General features: G+C 39.5%; 1 protein-coding gene across 7 annotated transcripts in view; it reads right to left on the reverse strand.

Annotated features, from left to right (window-relative positions):
• KCNK2 (potassium two pore domain channel subfamily K member 2) overlaps nucleotides 1-24,254 on the reverse strand; it is a 158,234-nt gene extending 133,980 nt beyond the window's left edge. For 2 of the 7 annotated variants that reach the window (XM_061625203.1, XM_061625202.1), the window contains exons 1-3: nucleotides 10,188-10,224; nucleotides 8,703-8,777; nucleotides 7,290-7,600 (exon numbers count right to left, since the gene is read on the reverse strand). In XM_061625203.1, coding sequence (XP_061481187.1) covers nucleotides 7,290-7,600; nucleotides 8,703-8,754 — 363 coding nt within the window. In that variant the 5' untranslated portion in view covers nucleotides 8,755-8,777; nucleotides 10,188-10,224. Of the gene's footprint in view, nucleotides 1-7,289; nucleotides 7,601-8,702; nucleotides 8,778-9,400; nucleotides 9,433-10,187; nucleotides 10,225-10,530; nucleotides 10,974-17,513; nucleotides 17,644-22,614; nucleotides 22,685-24,197 lie in introns of those variants that run through there. The other 5 variants (XM_061625206.1, XM_061625207.1, XM_061625205.1 and 2 more) reach the window with 5 other exon arrangements.
• Nucleotides 24,255-24,680: the final 426 nt, after the last annotated feature.

Raw genomic sequence — 24,680 nt, forward strand, 5'->3', positions numbered from 1 at the left:
GGTTCTAATTTGATCTCATAAGTACTGTAGTGCTACAGTTGATTTCAGTTACGGCTCAGGCAGTATGTGGAGTGTGAAATCTTAGTCTCTGTGGACACTGAAAAGTATGACAGTACGTAAGGTGCCAAATGCAATCCTAATTGACACTTTTTAGTAGCACACTGAATGTGGGTGTCACTCTAAATGTAGTGCTTGCACCATAGAGATGGTGGTAAAAGTGTACAATTAGGCTGAAATCTGGAACAACTGTTACTAATGAGAGCAATCTTATTTATTTATTTAGAAGATTTGTTACCCACCCTTTACCGTAACATCTCAGGACAGGTTACAACAACAGAATACACAATTATAAAAATAGATAAAAACTGTTACAATTATAAAAGAAGTAAATCCATTCCAAATGGAACAGAACTGTATAAATTCAGCAAATGAGGAGTCCCACAAAACAAAATACCTTATCAAAGGCAGGTTAAAGAGGTGTGTCTTCAACATATAGCAAAAGTTGTACAATGAAGATGCTAGACACACCTCCGTGGGGAGGACGTTCCATGATTTAGGGGCCCTCCCAGGCCACAATTCCCACATTTATAAAGGTGGCAAAACTACCAAGAGAGTCCTCTCTAAAGAGAAAGTTGTTAGAGCTGGAGACAGTCGTTCAGATATTTGGAGCCTAAGTCTTTTATGGCTTTAAATGGCAATGTGAGCTCCTTGAATTGGGCCCAGAAACAAACTGGCAACCAGTGCAGCTGTTTTAAAACAGTGGTTATATGAGTTCTAAGTGGAACTCCAGTAATCTGGCTGCTGGATTTGAGACCAGGTGAAATTTCTGAATCATCATCAAGGGTACCCTATGTAGAATGCATTTAAAAAGTGCAGGCTGAAGGTAACCATAGCATGGAAGTCATGGCCAAGTCATCTCTGTCCAAAAGCAGCTGTAGCTGGCAAATAAGCCAGCACTGGAAATAGGCACTCCTAGCCACCAAGGCCACCTGAGCCTCTCCAGTGGCAGCAGTGGAATTCCATTTCCAGCAGCAGCAGAATTTCCAGATGTTGTGCTAGCCCATTGCTATGGAAATGTGGTATCTCTGCAACACAATTGTTACAATGGAAAAAGACATCTGAATCCCCTACAACTAGCAACTGTGCATTTGTTGCAAGATGTCTTTATGGGCTGATTCAGATGACTCAAAGTTGTGGGCTTATTTTCAATATATACTGACATTTTCTCCCTGTGTGTGTGTATCCATACTAGTGAACTAGGTGTCTGAAAAGGCCCTCATTTTTAACCAGTTTTGTATTAAGGTTGAATGTGTTCTGTTTTATTCTTATTATTTTGAACATTTGTGTACTGGCACATGTTATTATCAATCTGAAATTAGCTTTGAAGGTCACATTTATTGCAGTTTGTCTGAAACAGTCTTTTTATCATGGTAGGGACACAAAAAGCTGAAGGATCATGGAACTAAGAAATGAAAAAGTCATATTAGATCATATTACATCACTAAGTTCATCTTCCCGATAACAGACAGCTGATAGTGGCAAGAAGATGAGAATGAACTCATTATTGATGGTCTTCAGGTATTCATTTTAACCAAGTAAAGTGAGTGTTTCTCACTGACAAACTAATCATCCATGTTCTGTGTAACTTTTGCAGTTCATCAAGGTATTCCTATTAAATGATATAAAAAGTACAGGAAGACACAATGGGATTTTAAAGCAAAAGATGCTTAACTGTTAAGAAAGTACATAAGTTTCTTAGAATCATTTCACGGCAACAAACTGGGGGTTTCCAAAGCTCTAGTGACACTCATGCTTTACACTTTAAGTATAGATCTTTAAAATCCTAGATGTGTCTCTAAAAAAATGCTTGAAAGAGCCTTTGTAGCAGCAAAGTGTGAATCATTCTTGTTTCTTCTTTCCTTTCTTCTGCCTAATATGCAACTCAGGGATCTTAACCTACTGTGAGATCACTGAGTTCCAATTCACAAATTGCATTTTAAAAAAAGAGGAAAGAGGAAACATGCATCTGTTGTGCCTCTTCCTTTCACTTTTAAGTAATGTAAGTGAATTGCTCTCTATAGAGTTGCTAAATCACTGTGGAGAAAATGTTTAGGCTCCTTTAGTGAGAATATGTTCCCCCAGTTCTTTGACTATTTTTAAAAAACTCTAACCAGAATGTAAGACTGCTGAATATTGCCTGAAGCATTTACCTATGAAACTACTATATATTTTTATGAAAGTAAAAAACAAACCCTTTATTTTATAGTATAATCCTATGCATGTCTACCCAGAAGAAAGACTTACTTCCAGACAAGAGGGTATAGGAATACTCTTATATAGAAACACTCTTCCATGGGGGGCGGGGGGAACACATCCTTAAATAGTCATTATGGATTCCCATTATTAAACATTTTCAGTAGAGAACAGTCATTCTACTCTAGTACCTTACTTTCTGATGTGACATGCTGGTCTTGCTCTAGATTTGACTTTCTCACATCTTTAGCACAGTACATTATATAATATACTGAATTCTAATTAATAGTGTCTGATATTTCAACATACCCTAGTGTGGAGTAAACAGAGCACAGGTAATACAGTTTATAGCCTGCTGGTCTTAGACACAATTACAATGGTGCTAAAATATTACACTACTGAATGGTGGACTGTGGTCATTCAAAGTAAATTAATAACTTCATAATTATTTGGCAGGTTCTTGAAACTTGATGTCAGTTTTCAAACAATAAGTCACTGCTGCTTCAATAGACAAAATAAATTTTGACGAGTAAGCTTTCCTAAAAGTAACAAAATTGCTTGTTAACTGATACAAATGAATGCATTTCATTGATTCAGCCCATACAATTAGCTCAGGGGCAGCTAACATGATGGTCTCCAGATCTTATGCTGAAATTAGCAGCAATTTTCCCTGAGAATCAGCCATGCTGGCTGGGACTAATGGGATCTGTAATATATGCCAAGGCCAATCACATGAGTTTTCTGGATCATGTGGTTTCTTCCCACCACACACACTCCACTGAAGTGTCTTGGAATTAAGCACACAGTCCAAGTGCCATATGTGATTGGCTTATGTTAACACTATGACATGGATTCCAACCATGCAGAAATGGTTTTCCAGTGCCAACTACGCCACCTAGGTAACTTATGAACTATGACTACTGGGTTTCTTCAGATGCTGTATATATCATTGAGTCCACTTTCTTGGGATTTTATCTCACAGGGTATTCTATGTGCTATGTTGTAAGTCAAATATAGACCAAGACCAGAATCATCATTTCAAGACTAAGATGCTAGAGATGAATGACAGTTCTAAACTAGAAAAGATGAATAATAATAATCAATGATGTTTATTTAAAGAGTTGTATTCTTTTGTGCCTTTTTAAAGCTAAAATCCTATGCACACATACCAGGAAGTAAGTCTCACTGAACTCAGTGGGACTTACTTTTGAGTACACATGCACACAATTGCACTATAAAAGTTTCATAAAAATACTTTCACTTATATTCAAGAAATGCAGCCCTGACCAAAAAAAAACAACTCCAGGAATAAAGATGGAACTGGTTCAGATAGGGCAATGAGGATGATCAAGGACTGGAAACAAAGCCCTACAAGGAGAGACAGAAAGAACTGGGCATGTTTAGCCTTGAGAAGACAGAGGGCAGATATGATAGCACTCTTCAAATACATGAAAGGTTGTCACACAGAGGAGGGCCAGGATCTCTTCTCGATCGTCACAGAGTGCAACACATGGAATAATGGGCTCAAGTTGCAGGAAGCCAGATTTTGACTGAACATCAGGAAAAACATCCTAACTGTTAAAGCGGTAAGACAATGGAACCAATTACCTAGGGAGGTGGTGGGCTCTCAAACATTGGAGGCATTCAAGAGGCAGCTGGACAGCCAACTGTTGGGTATGCTTTAAGCTGGATTCCTGCATTGAGCAGGGGGTTGGACTTGATGGCCTTATAGGTGCCTTCCAACTCTACTGTTCAATTTCTGTGTTTTGATAAGAAGACTGATGAAATGCAGAAAAAAATCAGTAAACATAATTCAAGTTATAGTAAGTAGAGACTTTCTCAGTAGGGAGTATACTGAGTAAAGCTGAAGTTGCATAAAGACTGTGGGAAATACATGCACTTAGACAAAATTTAGAATAGTGCTTTAGTGGTGGGGATGGCAGGAGCAGTACGAAGAAAAAAATTGTCATTAGAAAAACCTCCTTGCAAATTCAGCATAATCAAGCTGTCACAGCTAGTTATGCAAACCTAGAAGACTCAGGTTTAAATCCTAGCTAGTGACAAAGTCAACAGTATTAAATAGTAATAATCTACTTCATAGTTATGATATTAAAATTAACACAACAGGGGATTTAAATAATTTTACGGATTATTCATCCTATAGAAATGATAGATAAAAATAGTTTATGGAGAAAGATTAACGTGAACAGGCATATTCTATGTAGGAGAACATAACCCTAAAAACCATTTGAAGCCACAATAATTACACTGAATGTAAACTCCTGAGTAAGTGGATTAAGAATTAACAGTACAACATACAACTAGCACAAATTAATGGCAATCAGGCATATTCCACCTTAGATCCAATGGCTATTGAGATATTTTATAGCTAGAATCCTACTCACAATTACAGAAAACTTTAATCAGTAGCCAGTTCTGATATAAATGCCCAATGTGTATAGACTCATAGAATCACTTTAAAAAGTAATTACACTGGAACTAACCTACAGTCACAAACTACTACAAAGTATGCTTTTAAAAAACCCTGAATTTAATTTTAGCCTGAAACAAGATAACAGGCAACTACTGTCTGAAAATAGAACATTATAGTGAATACATTTCTGTAATTTTCTTCACACATACTCTATCATTAGAGCTATCTTAATACCTTACTATTGTACAGTGTTTACCTTATATCTTACAGAAAATTCAGTTCTGAAATACTGTTTATGTGTTCAGTCACACAGAACAATCCCTGCTGAAGCAAAAACTACTATTATAATTGTACCATGAATGAGCAACTGAACTCCTCTCCTCAACACAATATATTTTCAACAGCAATTAAGTAACTACATAAGATGACAGGTTGGCAGAAATGGAGGGCAAACTCCCTAACAAGAATGAAAGATTATTTCACTATCTGCTATAGAAGGTGTGGGGAACCTTTGGCCCTCCAGATGTTGCTGAACTACAGTTCCCATCAGCCCCAGTAAGCATGGTGAATGGCCAGGGATGATGGGAACTGCAGTTCAGCAACATCTGGAGGGCCATAGGTTCCCCACACCTGTGCTATAGAATTACAAGCAGAATACTGTATATTATCTGCAACTCAGGTGAAATGCAACACTTTTCAAGATGAGAGAACCATAAAGTGAGTCCAACAGAATGATGACACAGTAATTCATATTTAAATAGACAAAAATTGCTCTCTTTAAATACATTTAAAAATCATTCTACCAGATGGTTTCTGGATAATATTAAATGTTTCTCACTACCAACTTGAAGCCCTGCACAACCAACTATTTGAGACAAAAAATAAGCATAAGAATTGGATTAGGGATGTTTACGGAATGCAATCTTTGCAAATTAATATATGAGGTTGCAGGAACAGGTTATTTTCTTTAATAACCTGGATCCCTGCACTACCAACCATGTGTGGTGAAACATTTAAACACAAGAGTTGGATTAGGGTTCGCTTGATGAATTTTATATTTGCAGATTCCTATATGAAATTACCTGACCCGCACCTTTGAGATTAATGGGAGAATCTGAATTTAGCTATCCACCAGATTAATACTTTTCTGAATATTATGATACAGTCCTCAACAGTTTAAACATGCCAAAAATGCATTTGAATACATATTTTGAGAAAAAATACACATTTATTTAAATAAGTGTTTTGAGAATAATTTTTTAAAGACAAAAATCACAGTTTAATGTGGAAACAGAATGGAATAATGGATAAAAACATGTTAAAGTGACAGAGACTGGAAATAGACAGATTTATTCCGTGCCTAGTTGAGAAATCAGCAGTTTCATTCGGAGCTATGTGCATTGACAAGAGTGTAAGGGATCTAATGGCATTTCAGTATAAGGTGTCATAATGATTTACATTGGGTTTGCATTCTTGACTTTCAAAGGCTGAAAAGTTTCAGTTTTTCATAGAAACACCTGACTACTCTCTCTAATAATAATGTTCTTCAAGAACATGAGTAAAAGACATTTACTTTTTTAAAAAATTGAAAACCCCTACCTTTTGCATGATTATCTTATACTGGGACCAGAGGGACTTACTTTGATTAGTGTATATAGGACTGCAGTCTTAGTGTACTGATTTGTCTCTGTTCTCCTAGCACTGAGAACAGTACTCTTAAGAGAGTAATGCTAAAGCCGTCTGAAGACTGCCTGAGGAGCTGCTAGAAGTGGGGCTGGAAGGCCAGGGTCCACCCACAGAAAGCTCCATAGTGTTAATGTTCCATCAGCAGTGGGGTGGGGCATCAACACTCCTAACAGTGGGGACCAAAACAGGGGAAGTTGGGGGTGAACTGGTTTTCAAGAGTCATTTGCCCTATATGCTTCCAAAAGGAGACACCAACTACACTAGCCATGGAGCTGGCTTAATTAATTTGTTCCCACTGATTGCAATAAAAGGGAAGAAAGAAAAAATGCCCCCCCAAAAGGTTTCAAAAGCTGCCCCCTCCCACTTCCTGCCCTGGCTGCAGTGAGCTGGCAGAGCTTTGAATGAAGTGGTTTCTTTGTCATGGAATCTTCCCACCATTATCACCATAGGATTGCTATGCCAATGGCACGGCAGAGGGAGTAAAATACTAACATAATATATGCTTACTGTTGAGAACTGTTTATACTTGGTTATGTCCAGAAATAATCTTTGTAGAAGACAGTGAAGAAAGCTTTTGTTTATTCTGTCTGCCTCTTTTGCCAGGCAATTTGACTAAACAGCAACTTATCCAATATAAGAGGAGTATACAGTATTGCATCTGCCAATGAATAGCAATTTAAGAAGCACAACAGAAGCATTCAATGAAATGATTTGCTTTAATGCTAGCCTAGTATTAAAAATGGAGTTAGCAATTATTTTTGCATTATACATAAAGCCTTGTCAAATTATCTGCGCCATACATTATTTCTTACTAATATCAGCCATGATACTTTGTAGCTGGTATAGTAGTATCCATGTAACTAATAAATGTTCCCTTTAAAACATGGCAAGAGCACACTTCTTTACAGGGAATTACCTGAATTAGTTCTTCAAGTACTGTGTCACTCACACAGTTATGGTGTGATACAAACTCCTGCTTCTGGAACACAATTGTTGCTCTCTGGTTAGTTTCATGTGGCTGCTCCAGGGCTTTGAAAACAGTAGCTCCAATAATTAAATACAAAACCACCACCAGAAAAATGGTTGAGACTGTCTTCCATTTCATAACATTAATAGTTGTATCGCTCTCCTCCCGTGAAGCAAGCACAGTGGGTTTGGTAGAAAATGAAAGCCTGGGTTTTGAGTTCTGAGTGGCAGATTTGGGATCCAGCAAGTCAGGTGCCGCCACTAATAAAGGAATTAAAACAACAACACAAAAAAGTTAATTTTTACATACTAGTCAGAGATTTATGTAGTGATTCTTCTTGCTAGAGAGTAAGACAGAAGCTTTTAATTCATGTAACAATTTATCTTCAGATATGCTGGCATCATAAATGAACTCAACCTACCCATCTTCATAAGAATTTACCATTTACTCTAGAATGAGGGGTTCCAGCAACCTATTGTGACAGTATTACTCAAGTCATTGTTTCACACCTTCATATAACTTTATTGTAATAACTAAGATCCAAGTACTGCAAAAATTATATAGCTAAATATAAAATGTAACAGTAATTATATAATATTAATAATTATTAAAATATGATTTCTAATAATTTTCATATCATTTTCTCAATTTAACCCTTCTTGATTTAGTTTAAGTATTTCTAATGAGATTCCCAATCCATATTTTTAGTTTAGCACAAGAATTGTCATAAAGAAATATCTTCTCAAATCTTACATACACACACAGTGTGCACTGTTAAGAGTATTTGCACCTCCACATTTTCTTAAGCATAACTTTCATCAAAAGATTACTGAGATATTTGTCATATTCAATGTACTTATTTCTCCAGTTATTAATTTACTATGAGTGTGACCACAATCCTCCTTTCAGTTGTGTTAGGGAAATTCATTATGAGTAGCATCCATTGGTAAGTATTTGGTAGTTAAAATGAAAACCTTTTTAGAAATGTGTGCTGGTATCTGACTACAAAAACCCTGAAATGGCTAAACTTTTAAGTAGTTCTTAGGTGACAGGACCAAATTTTAAAGTAACTGTGAGCCTGGAATTCCCTGTCATGCAAATATTAGAGGACTTTTTTCTTATGGCAGCTACATATAGAAGCCAGGAAATTATTGTCTCCATCGCTTCTGGTGAGTTAAAAAAATATGTTACATCAGCACATGTGAAATTTCTCTATAAGATCACAGAGATATTGGCCATATTCAATGTATTTTTCTCCAGTTATTAATTTATCTTGGGTGACCACAGTCCTCCTTTCAGCAGTGGTAGGAAAATCCCACACCTAAAAGCATATGCATATCTCTTTCCCTCCTTAGTCCTCACCATCTGAAAGGTGGCCATCTCTTGGAAAGGGGATGAGAGCATAGTGTTTCATTCTTTACATGCACAGAAGTTGAACTATAGCATTACAGCACCACCAAACACAGAAAGAGATAATCCATAATAAATATAATTAGTATAGTTAATATAGTTAAGCTCCAAAAAGGACAAAAGGTAGCAGCAGCCACAGATGAAAGAGAATATCATTCCTCTTGACTCATTGCACAGAGCTGTCATGTAATTACTCTTCTTCAACTCCTAGAAAGCTAGAACTTGAGGCAGCACCTTCACATGCCTAAGTCTTCTCACTATATTGGCTGCATGGCAACTTTTACTACCAAGCAAGGACACTGATGCAATCAGATCTTTCTATGTGTCAAAAGATGCAGTTATTAGAACCACCTCACTGCCTGCAAAAGATGTGACGGAGCTAACCCACTGATTTTAGGGAGAGTATTCCAGAGTCACTAGTTTGAATGATGCTGCCTAGAGCCTTTCATGTAAGCTCCCTTTTTGACTGATGGTGGTAGCAGCTTGATGTTTAACAGGGCAGATCGGGTTGCAGTACCAGCCCTGTGGACTTTTAAAATATACCCTGCCTTAACTGGGTAGTGGATCAGGTTGAGAAATGTGTGATGGGCAGGAAAATTAGGACCCTGGGGCAGTCCCCATCCAGTCATTCCTTAATGCAGTCACGGCACCTTTGATCTTCCTTCTCCCTCAGCATGTTGTCATTCTGCTCCATCTCTTCTCCCACCCCAAAATGGTGGCAATCCAGGTTTATTGCAACAGCCCTCCTGCTATTCACCAGGACATTTTGTTTTCTCTCTTTTTTTAAAAAAAAAAAAGTCCCCCCCCCTTCTACTCTGATGCAACTCATGCCCATACTCCAAAGGGAATCCTGGCACCCTAGGGAAGTGCAGTCCCCAAGTCCCCTTGATCCACTCCCCTTTAGGAAGCTGCATACAGATAAGCTAACAAAGGGGGGGGGAAGGGATGGCAGCTTCAAGTCTTCTTCTTAACGCTGAAAGAGCTGCTGCTCTGAGCATCACTGTTCCCCATCCACCTGCTCAGAAGCGCATCCACCTTGCCAAGATTCAATACTACCACCCCTCTCACTCCTAGGGTAAATAAGAAACCTTCATCCTGAAAGGGACAAACCCCTTTTGACGTTTGAAAAGCATCACCACAGGTAAATAAATCCTCATGCCTCTCTTTTCTTCCCATTTTTTTTTGAAATAAAGGAAGAAGAAATCCGTTTTCCTTCTCTCCCCCTCCCTCCCTCCCTCCCTTTTAAAAAAAGATGCTCTTGTAATGGTTTGCAAACGGCGTCTTCCTATGCCCATAAGGATGGCAGGGAGCGGGTTGGAGAAAAAGAAGAAAAGCCCTGGGTCTCTTAAGGGACCTCCTGCACCTTTTGTTTGATTCTCTCTTTCCCCCCCCCCCATTCCTTTTCCCGTATATCCCCAGCCAAAGCTACACACACACCCCTTGAACAAAGATTAAGTGCAACGAAGCGCCCATGAGCCAAGGTGTTGCATGCAGCAAGAGAAGCTCGTGCAGTAGGGATGGCAAGCGGGAGGGGGGGCAGAGAGGAAGAGGAAGAGATGAATGCAGAGGAAGGCAGCGGGGTAGGCGAGTGAGCATGGGCAAAACGGGATCTCCTGCTATGGGTGGGATGAAGCTCTTCGGGGGTGGCCTGGGGGGAGGGGGTCCCCTGCCCTAGAGCGAAGATGCATCGGCAAAAGCAAAGGATCATGCAGCCTTTTTTTCTCTCTCTCTCTCTCTCCGCTCGGAGCCAGCGAGACGCGCCATTGTAACGAGTACTCACTTCTTATTTACAGACCCGGTGCCCTCTCCTCGCTTCACGGCCAGGCATTTTTTCAGGGCTCGGGGAGGCAGAGTTTGAGAGCAAAGGGGGGTTGGGGTGGGGAGAGGAAAGGGGAGGGGAGGGAGGGAAGAAGAAAAGAAAGAGAAATGAGCGGCGCGTGGGTCTGAAGAGGCACCACAGAGATAGAAAAAAAGAGAGCGAGAGAGGGGCACCGCGCGCGCACACGCACACACGCAAGATGGTTTTAAAAAAATTGGCTGCTCAGCTCAGATTCCACGCGCGCCCTCTCGCCGGGGTGTGAGCTGCTCGCGCGCCTCTGTGTATGTGTGTGCGCGCGCGCCTGTGTGAGGCGCCTTGTGCGTGCATCTCCTGCGGTGTCTGGGTGCCTGTGCAAAGCCACTGGCTCCACTCAAGGTGTGTATGATTCTGTGTGTGTGCGTGTGTGGAGGCTCCCTCCGCCCGCTTCCACTCCCCACCCATCCACCTCTCCTGGCCACCTCCGTCTCCTCCCAAGCTTCTTGAGCGTGGCTGTTTCCCTTTTGACGTGTGTGACTCGCACTCCGAAGAGAACCGGGTCCGCCGCTACGCTGTCAACGGAGCCTTACCCAGTCCCAGTTCACGGTGTTTTGTTTTACTGAACGGAGGGCGATTCCCTCTTTCTCTCTCTCTCTCTCTCTCTCTCTCTCACACACACACACACACGCACACTATGAAGAGGCTTGTGAGACTGCGGAAGGGCACAGTCAGTTAGCCCCCGAAATGGCCTATATATTTTATAAATAAATAATACATTAAAAAGGCAAAGGGGTACTTGCCTTCCTGTCAAGGTCGCTTCTTCGAGGTGACTCTCCTGCCTGTTGTGTGTGTCAGACAGCCACTCTTCCCCACCCCCAGCGTGTGGGTGTGTGCGTGTGTCGGCACTGACCGGTGGGTGCTTACCACCCCACTTTTTTCCTGCCAAAACAAACACAAACTGTGTGGAGACTATCTGTTCGCCTCCCTACAGGGCCACAGCCTCAGTAGCCCATGAAGTGGTCTGAAGGTTGGGCCAAAGAGAAAGAGAACCCTGGGGTAAAGAAGCAGCAGCACTTGGAAAAGGGGAAAGAAACACTCACACATATAGCCCACCACCTAGGGATGGAAAGTTCTGGTAGTTTTGGTTCTCTCCGTTTCTCATTTTTCCAAACTTAAATTCAGTTCTCCACATTTCTGCAGAAATTTGCAATTTAAAAAAAAATCCTCAAGAAAATTCTCCAGCATTTTAGTGCGAATTTCTCCTAATAAACACATTTTTGTAGGCAGTTTTGACTAATGTACACATTTTTGCATGCAATTTCTCATTATATAATGCATTTTTGTATGTTTTCAGTCATACATTCATTTTTATCTACTTTCCCCTAACATGCATTTTTGCAAACATTGTTTGATTGGCAAACTGCATTGCAAAATTTGAATAAGTGTGAATGTCAAAGGATGGTTATGTTTCAGATCAGAAGGTGCAAATTTGATAGATTCGTCTTCAGATACAAATTTCTGGCCCATCCCTGCCACCACTGCTAAACTCCTTCGCCCTGACCCTTAAGCGATCCTTTCCTTCTACTGAACTTTTGACCTGAGGAAGTCTCATGCAAGAGACTGTTTGTCTCATGCGTTAAGTTGGATTCCTGCATTGAACAGGGGGTTGGACTCGATAGCCTTATAGGCCCCTTCTAACTCTACAATTCTATGATCAATGCAGACTATGCCTATACAAGTAAGCTGTTGTGAATTGTGGGAAAGGTCCACTTGGGCTTTTTCACAAGTAACAGTAAACCTTGAAAACCTCTGAGTCTCTCTCACATGCTCTTCATAGGCGTGCACATGTGAATGTTTGCCAGAACTGGATAGAGAAAGCAAGACAGGTGGCTTTAATTCAAATGTACCTTCTAGTCAATTTCGTTCAAAGATATAGAAAAGCCAGTGTAAGCAACAAATTTTGGGCAAAATTGGTTTGCCCACATGACTTGCATTTAAGGGATCAGATGAGCAGTCTCAGTGTACTGAACCACCTGGACACAGGTCTGTGGGAAGTTGCTTCTATAGCCCCCCACTGTTCCCCTGCCAGCCTCTGTGGCCAAGAGCGTAGCTTCTTAATCAGCAAAATTATTTGGCGCAACTCTTGTAGGACTCATACAACTTAAATGCTTCCTCATTTAAAGTAAGCATCCTGCATAGAAAAGTAGCGTTTTCTACATGCAGGACCTTATATTGAGGAAAATCCTCCCACCTGAAATTATGTAGTTTAACAAGAGAAAACTCCAGTTCCCATCAACTCTAGCCAGTATGGGCAATGGCCAAGCATTGTAGACGAGCAACATCTGGAGCACCACTGGCTGCCCACCCCTGCGTGTTACATATAGCTTGGCTCTATAAAGGTCAACTGCAGGTGATGGTCTTCCTTGTTATTTATTGAAAAGTTTTGTCAATTATTTCAAGGCAGTTTACAAAAAATTAAGCAACAATAAGCAAAAAAAACAAAACAGTAACTAAAAGCACAATTAATAATCAGAGAATAAAATATTTAAAATAATAAAAGCTTTAAAATACCTGGGTGAATAAAAAGTTTTTGCTTAAAAGGCAGTAAGGCATACTTCCCTTGGAAAGGGCATTGCAGCCAAGAGTTGAAATAAACACATAGACATAAAGGCTGGGTTGAACTAAGGGCCACTTTATTAAACTTTAAACGTAACCCTTAAAATAACTTGCAGAGGTAAAACATAGGTGCGGGAGCTAGGTTATAATTGAATTATGTAATTACAGCTATTGGCAACCACTCTTGCCAGGGCAAGGGCAAGCCATTCTGCTTACCCCCTACCCCTGCCCCACCCCGAGGGTGAGTAGGGGGGCCTTCCCACATCACCACCCCCGGGGCCATACAACTCCAGGTGGATGAGGTAAGTTGGCTCCAAAGGCAGCCCATATCCTGCCCCCAAGCCATACAGCTCTGAAGGGCAGGCCTCCAGATCCACCAATCACCCCCAAAGGTGCCTAAGGGTGCCACCTAGCTGTCCTTACCAGCTTCCTTTCCTGCACCTTTCTGCCAAAGTGACCAACTACAACAGAATACAACCATCCAGTTAGACTTTAGGTACACCAAATTAGATGAAACAACCTATTAAACAAGGACACCCTCTAACTCCATTCCATCCCGCTACCACAATGTGGAGTAGGCAAAAAACCTGCCCACCATGGGTGAGCAGGGCAAAAATTCCTACTCGGCCCCGAAGTGACCAACTGAACACACCATAGCAAGGGGAGGGGGGACGGGTGTCGCAAGCCAAAGAGGGAGGCTTGTGGGTGGTGTGAGCTTAAATCTGCTCTGTCGCCCCACCTCCCCCATGCCTACGCATGGCGCACAAGTGCCAGCCCTGACTGCATCAGCCGTCCTCATCAATGGCGGCCAGGACTTCAATCCTGGGCCACAAACATGCCCCACTGTCCCAGGCCTTGCCGGGAGCATGGAGCAGGAATAGCTTTGGCACTCCTCATTTGGCCTACAAGGCTATTTTGACCAAGCCATGCTCACCTGACACCATAAATGACATCAGGTATAGGACATGCTCACCTGACACCATAAATGACATGAAATATAGGACATCAGGTGAGAGGCAGGTAAAAATCTGGCTCACCTGAAAGGGGGTTTGCCTGGAAAGCGCTATGCAAAGTGCTTTGAAAGGGGTTTATTAAGACTGCCACTTTCAAAGGGATCAGGAAGATAGTGCTTTGCAAGGGGGCTTAGCATGATCTGACAATCAGCTGATTTTAATCAGCATTTTAAAGCACTATCTCCCCCACTCTCCCCACCACCTACCTGTCAATCACCTGAAATCATAACGATGTCAAGTGACTGACACATTTCAAAGGAGGTCACTGTAACTGCCTATCAACTGATCAACAATTAGAGCAATCTCTTTTGAAGCTTGCTGGAAGCATACCTTCAAAGAAGCTCTGTTTAAGCAATGATCAGATGATCATTGGTTAGAGGCAGCTCCTTTGAAGTTTCTACATAGGGGAAATAATCCTAACACTGGGAACTGGAGGGCTTGCAACGCACGTTACACAGCACTTCCCAAGCACCTAACAATCAGCTGATTGTTGGCACAGGAGAAACTCTACTCAATTTGCAGACATCATCGTCTAGGTGATTGGCAGTGCTTGCAAAGCCCTTTTGTCAAAGCCCCATCTTTACCTGCCCCACACCTGACATCATATATGATGTCAGGTGTAACACAGGTGGGCAAGGGTAGGCTGAAACAGCCTCACTAACCAAATGGGGAGGCCTGGGGGGCCTAATTAGGTGCTCCTCTATGTTTATTTATTATTTGATTTATATCCCGCCCTTCCTCCCAGCAGGAGCTTATGGCGACATTATGCCTTAGCCCAAATTGTCTGCAATGAAAGCTGTCTTTTTGATGTGTACTAAAAGTGCAGATTACAAATTATGGGGGAACCTACTTTTTATAAATCATGTGAGGAAGGGGAGTCTTAATCCCACGAAGCAAGACTTTCAAGCCATTTTTTGAATGTGTACTGTATTTAGGGTTGCCAGGTTCAATCCCTGAGACTGATCCTGTATCTTTAAGAGAAAAGAAAGTCAGCCAAGTACAGGTGTTCTTGCAACCCTGTAATGGGAAAAACCACCAGGTGGAATTCTCCCTTCTCCCTGCACAACTTTTAAAGAAACAAAAGACCTCTTGGAGTCTGAGCCTGGCAACCAAGAAGTCTTTTGTATCTTTAAAAATTGTGTAGGGGGGATGGAGAATTCCACCTGGTGGTTTTTCTTATTACAGGGTTGCAAGAACACCTGCATTTGGCTGACTTTCTCTTCTCCTAAAGATACAGGATCAGTCTCAGGGATTGAACCTGGCAACCCTAACTGTATTAGTAAATATGTTGTAAGACTGACACCACTATCCCCACCACACACACACACAAACATTTAATGCATTGAGACTTCAGTTCTCATACCTATTTAGACTGATGGGATGAACTTTTAATGGTTCACTTTTTACCCTAAGTTTCTCAAAAAGAAACTTAGGCTTCTGATAACATACTGTAGAGTACTCTCATTTGTGCTAATACTCTAGAGTAAGTTGTTTTAGGAGTGTATCCATAACTTGGCTGTAGGCTTTGGCCCAAATACTACTTACTGCTGAAAGGATCTGCAAAGCTCCACAATTTCTAGTAGAGTCTAGATAGAAAGGGCATCACTACATATTTACATGACCTAATTCTCTTCCGCTGGAGCCTGGAAAAATTCGTACTTAAAACACTACTCTCCTTTTCCCCTGAAAAAATTGTTACCAATGGCCCTGTATAAACACTGTGTGTTCCTCCCATGAGAGAAGATTCTTTTCCTACAATTCCTTCTACAGTTATATGGAAAAAGTGGCATGAAACATTTAGGGGTTGGCTGTAAGACACATTAAGTATAACAGCCTTTCTTTTTGTTTATATGTTTTTAGAGAAAGAATATAAGCTGTCACTTGTATTGCAGGAAACTCATGTATTTTAAATTTTTATTTTCTTACATTTAAATCCTTTCATTTCTTTCATTATAAAGGCAGCATATATATAGTTCACAGAAATCACCCATCTGGACACTGACCAGTTCTAGACCAGCTTAGCTTTAGCAAGGTGATAACCTCATTTGCCTTCAATATACTCTGGTCTGATCCTGGCTTCATGTGCCTTTGGACCATGCCATGGGGGCTTAAGGATCAAGTCTTCAGTCAATCTGTATGATTAAAGAAACATTTTGGAAGAAAGAGAAATCATCCCCAGGCAACTAGACTCTAGGAATTATGACAGGAAATTGAGATACTCGTAGCATCCTTCAGTATTGGAAAAGTTATTTTCCATTAATAGCAAGATTAATGGTAGATAAATGGTGATTTTGCCTTTAACACATTAACATCGTGCTGGTAGAAGCAATTAACATTTTCTCTTATTAGTCATATTTAATCACCACCATACTGTACATTTTTACAACAGTTCCAAAGCTTAAAATGTTTATTTATTTAAAGTATTCATCGGGTGCTTTTTAGATTCTTGCACCAAATCATCCCCTTCTGGTTTTAAATTTATATGTTTTTTTCTGTTTGCATTTTTATTACTGTTTTTATTGTTTAAATTCTGTTCTATTTTATTCTTGTAATGGGTTTTGTAAACCGCCCAGAAAGCTAATTCTGTATGAGTAGAATCTAAATGTAACACATAATTACATAATGCATATCCAGCTTTTTGGGGCATAGCCATCACAGTGTGGTGTACAATTAAAAGAAAGTTTGCAACTTTGCAGAAGTGGGATTGAAGCTAAAAGATGATAAATTTAGGGTGAGCCCACCACTCAGCAAAGATTTGAAGCTCAGCCTCCAAACTTAGTAGTTACTCTATCTGGTATAAAAGCTGTGATTTGTGTGTGTGTGTGTGTCTTCATTTTCTCTGCTGTGTCCTAACAAGCACACATGAGTGCTTGCCACAATAAGGGCTGCAGCACAAATGTATCTGACCAATTTATTTATTTTGTTGTTGTTAGAAGTATAGGAGATAGAAATAAGCTTCTCCAACTTCATAATGCTAGTGAATGAGAGACAACCTGTGTTACCTGCAGCTTCAGTAAGTTACTGGCTATGTAACTCTGAAGAAGACTGCTAGCAAAAATTCAGGTTAATTCTTGAGGCCATAAAACCCAGTCCTGAAATTTGTCCTGACTTGTCTGACTGTAGCACCAGAATGAGAATGTGGTAACACCAGTGTAAAGTCATGTTTTATGACATCTGCAGTGCAATCATACACATGTTTATTCAGAAATAAATCCCATTAGGTTCAATAGGATTTTCTCCCAGGAAAGTATGTACAGGATTGCAGCCTAAACTAATGTATTTTATTTTTGTTGAAAATTTTCGATACTACTGTTTTTACAGCAGATACAACATCCTTACCTCTCCATGCTAATCCTTTTTTATTTTGCAGTAAATTTTCATCTTGGGCTTCAATTTGTCTTTGTCCTTATTCCCATTCATAAACCTTTGTATCTTACACAGGCATTTGATAAGTAGCTATTCAATGGAGCTAAAAAGCAAGTTGCATTACAGTCAAATAGCAATATTAGCACACATATCCATTTAATGATAGGTAACTAAGGCTAAATTAGCAAGTGCAAGGTTATGTGTAGTAAAAAGTTTGAGTGACCTTAACAGTGACCGTAATTTCTTGCCAATGAGAAATGTTCTCTATAAAAAGGACGTTCTTATTTATTTCATGTTATTTCTTATGCCTCATTGCAACACTAGACACCCTTTCTCAGCTGAAATATTACTCAATGTGATGGTTTTAATAAGAAACATCTTGAATCCAGAAAAGAACAACATCTTGTTGATGTCCAACAAAAAAGGTCTATGTTGCATGGCGTATTTTCTTTGGGGCCTTTTATTGTTGTAGTGTCTATTCCACAAAGTCAAGACTTCCTATATTTTTGTTGTAATGCTCACCAGAATATTGTGTGTGACCATTTTGCCCTCCAGTTTAGAGGTGACCTCTGAACAGTTTGAAGTATGAGCACTACATTGGTTCAGAACTTTATTAAGCAAACAAGGCAAACATTATTTCAATAATTTTTATTCAGATTTTCATAAAACATACAAGACAAAATCATAAAACATTCAAAGACAAAAAACAAAATCAAAAATAGTTAAACAAAAAGAAAAAAAGAAAAGAAGAAAAGAAAAAAAAAAAAAAAAATAAAGAGTAAAATATTGACTTCCCATTTGTCAAAGATCAAATCAGTTATAAGTCTATAATATATAGCAATCCTGTCTCTTAAGTCATATTATAAAATCACTTTCCTCCAGTAGTTATCTTACTTAATCATCAAATCTCATAAACATTACTTTATTCTTTCCACAAAAAGTCAAAGAGAGGTTTCAATTCTTTAAGAAATATATCTATCAATTTTTTTTTTCCAGATAAGCATATCGATTAATCCATCTCATTACTAATTATGATAATCTTATTGTCATAACCATAGTCAAAATAAACATTTCAATTAATCCATCACATCAGAATCTGTTAGGTTCAGTAATTTCAGTAGCCATTGTTCTATTATCTCTATTAGTTCCATTTTCCATCTTCCATCTTCAGTAGTCTTGTTAAGTCCAGTAATTTCAATATCCAATCTTCCATTATCAGTATTCCATAATAATCTTGCTGTCAAAGCCATAGTCATATAATAAGAGTCTGATGGGAATTACCTCTATCCCAAATATTTTCTTGCCATCCATTCTGAATAAGTTGCTGAAATACTGCTGTAAAATCATATCTCTGTTCTTTTTTTCAAAATACACTGGGTCATCTCTTAAAAGTTTTTCCATTGTCACATGGCTGCAGTTAATTCCATAGATTTTCTCTATATTGGGCTCCATCACATCATTCCAGTCCAGAAGATAATCCATGCCATTGATAACTTTATCTCTAGAATCTTCATTAATTTCTTCAGAGATAACATTGAGTTCCAAACAATAGATTTTATTTCTAAAGTCCATAGACTCCAAATCTTGTTCCTGTTCCACGTTTGTTCCAATCTCCGGGATCTCCTCTCTCACAGGGACCCCTATTCCAGTCTCCAGGGTCTCCTCTCTCACAGGGACCCCTATTCCAATCTCCGGGGTCTCCTCTCTCACAGGGACCCCTTCCAGGGTCACCTCTCTCACAGGGACCCTTATATCTTTAATCTCCTGCTTCATTTTACTCAATTCAATTTTCGTTATCTCAATCTCATTCATTATTCTCTGAAACATAGTTATTTCCAGATTCTCAGCCACTTTCTTAATTGCCATTTTAAAAGAAAAATATAGGAAAACCACTTCTTATTTCAGCAACAATTGGGTTAATATTCCAAACTTGGTGACATCACAGTATAAACAGAGCAGACAGCCTTATCTCTCCAATAGTTAAGTAAACAAAATGCAGTTCCCAGGATCGAAGCAATTAATGGCAATCGTCAAGAAACAGATTCGTCAAAATAAAATAGACCAAAAAGAGAGTAGTCTCAAAACAGTATAATATTTTTCAAAATAAAAATCTGGAATAGAAATCCCTCTTCTGTGTGTATCTTTAGAATGCAAATCCAGGACAGCTTTTTGCAACAAAAACAGAGATAAGCTATTAATTAGTGCGTAGCAGAGAGAAGTTACGGCTCCCCAGTGAGATGTCAAAAACCGATCAATCTGGCAAATCTCTTTTAAACAGCAACAATTTAAGTCAAGTAAAAGAAAAATATAGAAAGAAGGGTGCTTGCCTGTTAGTGCGTTCTCTCTTAGAAGATAAGATGAACGTTCGCTTTAACAGATAGAGCTTGCTGTTGAAAATCCGTCCCACCTTCGTCGGCTGGACCTCGTCCCATAAATTAATGAGATCTGGTCGTCCCAACAAAAATAGGCTTTGAGGTTAATCTCTTCGTTTCTCCCTACCCGGGAGAAGTTTAATCAGTCAAAAAAAAAGAAAAAACTGACTGATATATCTGAATAAGCTTCTTTTGAGGCAGGAGCCCGTCTCAAAAGCAGGCACAGGCTAAGTCACCCTTCCCGGAAGTCCTATAAAAAGGACGTTCTTATTTATTTCATGTTATTTCTTATGCCTCATTGCAACACTAGACACCCTTTCTCAGCTGAAATATTACTCAATGTGATGGTTTTAATAAGAAACATCTTGAATCCAGAAAAGAACAACATCTTGTTGATGTCCAACAAAAAAGGTCTATGTTGCATGGCGTATTTTCTTTGGGGCCTTTTATTGTTGTAGTGTCTATTCCACAAAGTCAAGACTTCCTATATTTTTGTTGTAATGCTCACCAGAATATTGTGTGTGACCATTTTGCCCTCCAGTTTAGAGGTGACCTCTGAACAGTTTGAAGTATGAGCACTACATTGGTTCAGAACTTTATTAAGCAAACAAGGCAAACATTGACAAAACATACCACAGACAAACATAGACAGGATCAAGTAAGGGCCGAGGTTATAATATATCTTTCTAGTTTTCCTAGCAAATTATTTGCAGCTGATGTCACCAGTGCACAAAATAGAAAAATATATAAAAAGTCATGAAGAAAATGAATGGCACCCACCTTGTTTATACCAGAGAAGAAACATAATTGTATGATGTGCTACCAAGGGGCATCTTGGAAAAATGTTCAGTACCCAGGACTATGTTAGAAATATCTCAGTGACGGAAGGCTGTAACTAATTTCAAAATTTGGAAGAGTTTGAATCCTGTTTACACAAGTATAGCTAGTGTCCAGACACAATTAAGTGTCAATGGCACTTGCAATCTTTGAAAAGGGGCTGAGAGATTGGCTGATAAGGTATGCTACCGATCTAGAGAAAAAAGTCTGGCTGCCCATTAACTTCCAGGCCATGTTCAAGGTGCTGGTTTTGGTGTGCAAAGCCCTATACAGCTTGAGGCCAGGATACCTGAAAGATTGTCTCACCCCTTATATACCCAGTCAGTCACTACGCTCTGCAGGTGAGGGGCTCCTGCAGATACCATCTTATCAGGAGGTCCATTCTGCGCAACATAGGAAGTGGACCTTTAGTGTAGTGGCACTAACCCTTTGGAATTCCTCCCCTTAAATATTAGACAGGCACCATCTCTGTTACCTTCCATGCCTACTGAAGATCTTCCTCTTTCAACAAGCTTTTTAAGTAGAAACCTTATCTCAGTCTGCATCTGTGTTGGAATTGATTTTTAAGATTTTTAAAGCTTTTTTAACAAGATATTTTTAAAGATGTTTTGTTTTTATATGTTTTAAAAGATGTTTTAATATATGATAAAGTCTATTTTCATTATGTTTTAGAGTGTTTTCTGTGTTTTTGTTTGCTGCCCTGGGCTTCTACTGGAACCGGGGTTATAAATCTAATAACTACATGATTAATAAATTGTCCAGAGTGTTATGGATCAAGTGCAAAAGTAGCTGGACCACCATATAACAGTGCAATCTGAACTGTTCCCACTGTCCACTGGAGGTTAATGGAGTGGATGCTGAGGATGAAGGCAGGCTCAATTCAGGCCTGATAATATCACCAGTGGGGCTGGCTTGGGATCAAACAGATCCAGGGCCAGTTCAACCCCTCCCCATCCTGAGAATGTCCCATTAAGGAACTTTTCACTGGCTGCTGCATGTCCACATGCCTGGCAGTGAAATGAGGAGCTCTGCACTGGTTGTGGGACATTGGTATCACTCTGCAGATGGAGCCCAGAAGGGCAGGGTGGAGGAACACCTCTTCCCAATCCACCCTGGTGCAAAGGTGGTTTGGATTGCACCCTAAATTACATAATCATCATCATGATTAGTAGTAGTAGTAGTAGTAGTAGTAGTAGCAGCAGCAGCAGCAGCAGCAGCAGCAGTAATATTACATGTCTCCTTATATACCCCAAGGTCTCAAGGCAACTTACATAAAAAGCAGGTATTTAAAATGTACAATAATAACTAAAAGTGATTACACTAAACATATATGAGGTAGGCTGGAGCCTGGGCTAGCCCTGTGATGTCAAACCCATTTAAAATGAACCTGTTCACAATAGCTGCTTATGCTGAAAGACAGAAAAATTCCCATGTTAACTTTCAGCAACAAATGTGAAAAGTGTTTGCACTTGTACTTATTCATGAAGTTTTCCTATAGAAAAATATTGCTTGGTTCCAAAGAGAGGGAAAGGGAAAGGAAGAGGCTCCTAGGTATCATTAACTAAAATCTCAATCAAAGTAATTATCACACCTACTTATATATCTTGATCACAGCATGATAAATTATTTGTTAGGCATCTATGTGATAGTTCTCTAACGCAGCACCAATTTATAGGGGAAACATTTTCACATGTGCCCATCTATTTTCAAACTGCTCAGTTGTCAGTCTTAATTGGGCTATAATTTTTTCCAGCTCTCGTAAGTGTCTTATTTATTCATGTACAGAGAGTGGGAAGTTGTTTTAGAATTCACAGTGTATTTGTTGTCATCATTAATATTGTCAAGGCATATTTTCCTTAACTTACTTGCGAGACTCCTTGTGGGATTCCTGCTCTGTCAGTGTCACGTTACTAGCTCTAATAGCTTTCACCTGGATGAAGTACTGAGAAGTATTAATGGACTGATAATTGGCTTGGCTTGGTTTAGCAGATGGGCTGGATTGATCTTGGATTAGTGGGAAATTAAAAATCTTGGTATTGTGTCTAATGGTGGCTTTGTGCTAGCAGAAAACATTTCTGCTTGTACAATGTGGGGCATCTGATTTTCAACTATCTACCTACCACTGAAGTCTTGCACCCTCTGGAAACCTGGTCCTGAAGATTGGGTGACCATCCAGAACAGTGTGGAATATGGCACCAAAGACTGTAGTTGGTAAGGGGAATTTGTGAAATTTAGATGCCTCACCTTGTGTGAAAAGAAGCTCTTTCCTCTACACAAAGTCACCACTGGATTCAGCTATTTGTTAGCTATTTCTGATGATCTTTTGGTAGATATTGGAAGAATGTGAGACAAGGTGACTATTTGAATTTAATTCATTATTTAATACTACTGTCATTTATTATAATTCTGCGTATATTACCTATTAATCTAAGGAATTTATTGATTGAACATTATTATTCTGTGAATTATGGGAAATGTGACATATTAAAATGTTTATATTATCCTAAGTATTATCTTTCCCTTCATATCTTCCTGCGCATATTCATGTTAAAGATAAAAATGAAGAATTATATTACTAAGTTCTTTTCATTAAACATTGAGACTAGGACTGGAGAAGCAGATTTCAGAAGAGGATATTATTAAACCCAAAGTCATTACTGGTGATCAAATTATATCAGAACTGAATAGATTTTAGGATCATTCAAATATGAAGATGGATGTAGTTAAAAATGTGGGTAAGATAATCTATAAAATAGAAGAAAAAATAGAAATATTAAGTCCTGCAACAAATCCTCCCAAGAGTCAGACAGCATTTCATGGCCACTGAGCATTCAGTCCTCACTGGACTGTTTAGGATTTTTCACCAGATTTTCTGTACTTCTGAAAACATTGGGGCTTTTCCAAGCCATTATAAGGAATGACTGGGTAAATATAAATTTGACACAAAGGAGACAAACAAGCAGCTATAGAATGCTGATATGATAAACATGAACATTCTGATACAAAAATTATCACAATGCAGCAAGCAAGGACCACTCCATTTATCAGAAAACACTCAGTTTTGATAGACCAACTACTACGGAAACCTGGTGACTAGATGAAATTGCTCATGGCACTAATGATGCTAGGTAATGATGAGTGCATCTTTTCAGTCCAGCCAACATGCACAGAGCCTTTGGCTTGGATATCCATTTTCCCATGTACATGATTCCCTGTTGCATTCATGGAGCTCAATCCCCACTACACTTTCTGGATGGGGGATAAATAGTATGTAACTGTTAATAGTTGGACAGACTTAGACCAAACTGTTAATAATAGAAGTGGAGAGGATCAGACCAACCTGAAAGGTTGAAAACTCAGACTTCAAGTTCAACATTTGGGGTGGGGTTGAAAGCAGATCGTTTGAGTGGCAGGACAGCAAAATTACATTAAAACATTAGAGGCTTACCATTGGGTAGTGGGTGGTAGTGGTAGCATTTTTTAATCTTTGTTGCTGCTGCTGCTGCTGCTGCTAGCTTTAGCACTTTTGTGCAAGGCTTGTAGTGGGGGGAGCAGAGCTTGGAAAAGTTACCTTTTTTAAATTACAACTCCCATCAGCCCCAGCCAGCATGGCCACTGGATTGGGCTGATGGGAGTTGTAGTTCAAAAAAGTAACTTTTCCAAGCTCGGGGGGGGGGAATAGCAGCCTCTAGAAAAAATACCTTTTAATCCCACTTTTCTATGTAGTCATTCCCTATAATTGAAAAGTCCACTGCCTTGGGCTGATCATTTCGAAAGCAAATCTGAGCCAGTGGAAGTAAAGGAGAGGTTTCTGCCTACCTCAGGAAGCCTAAATAAATGCAGAAGCATATGTATTTCTAAATTAAGCCTTCCCAAAGAAGGCAAAAAAGACAGCAAATGGCTCTGTGCCTGCTACATGTCAAGGTTTCAT

Source organism: Rhineura floridana, chromosome 4, assembly GCF_030035675.1.
Source record: "Rhineura floridana isolate rRhiFlo1 chromosome 4, rRhiFlo1.hap2, whole genome shotgun sequence".
Taxonomy (NCBI): Eukaryota; Metazoa; Chordata; class Lepidosauria; order Squamata; family Rhineuridae; genus Rhineura; species Rhineura floridana.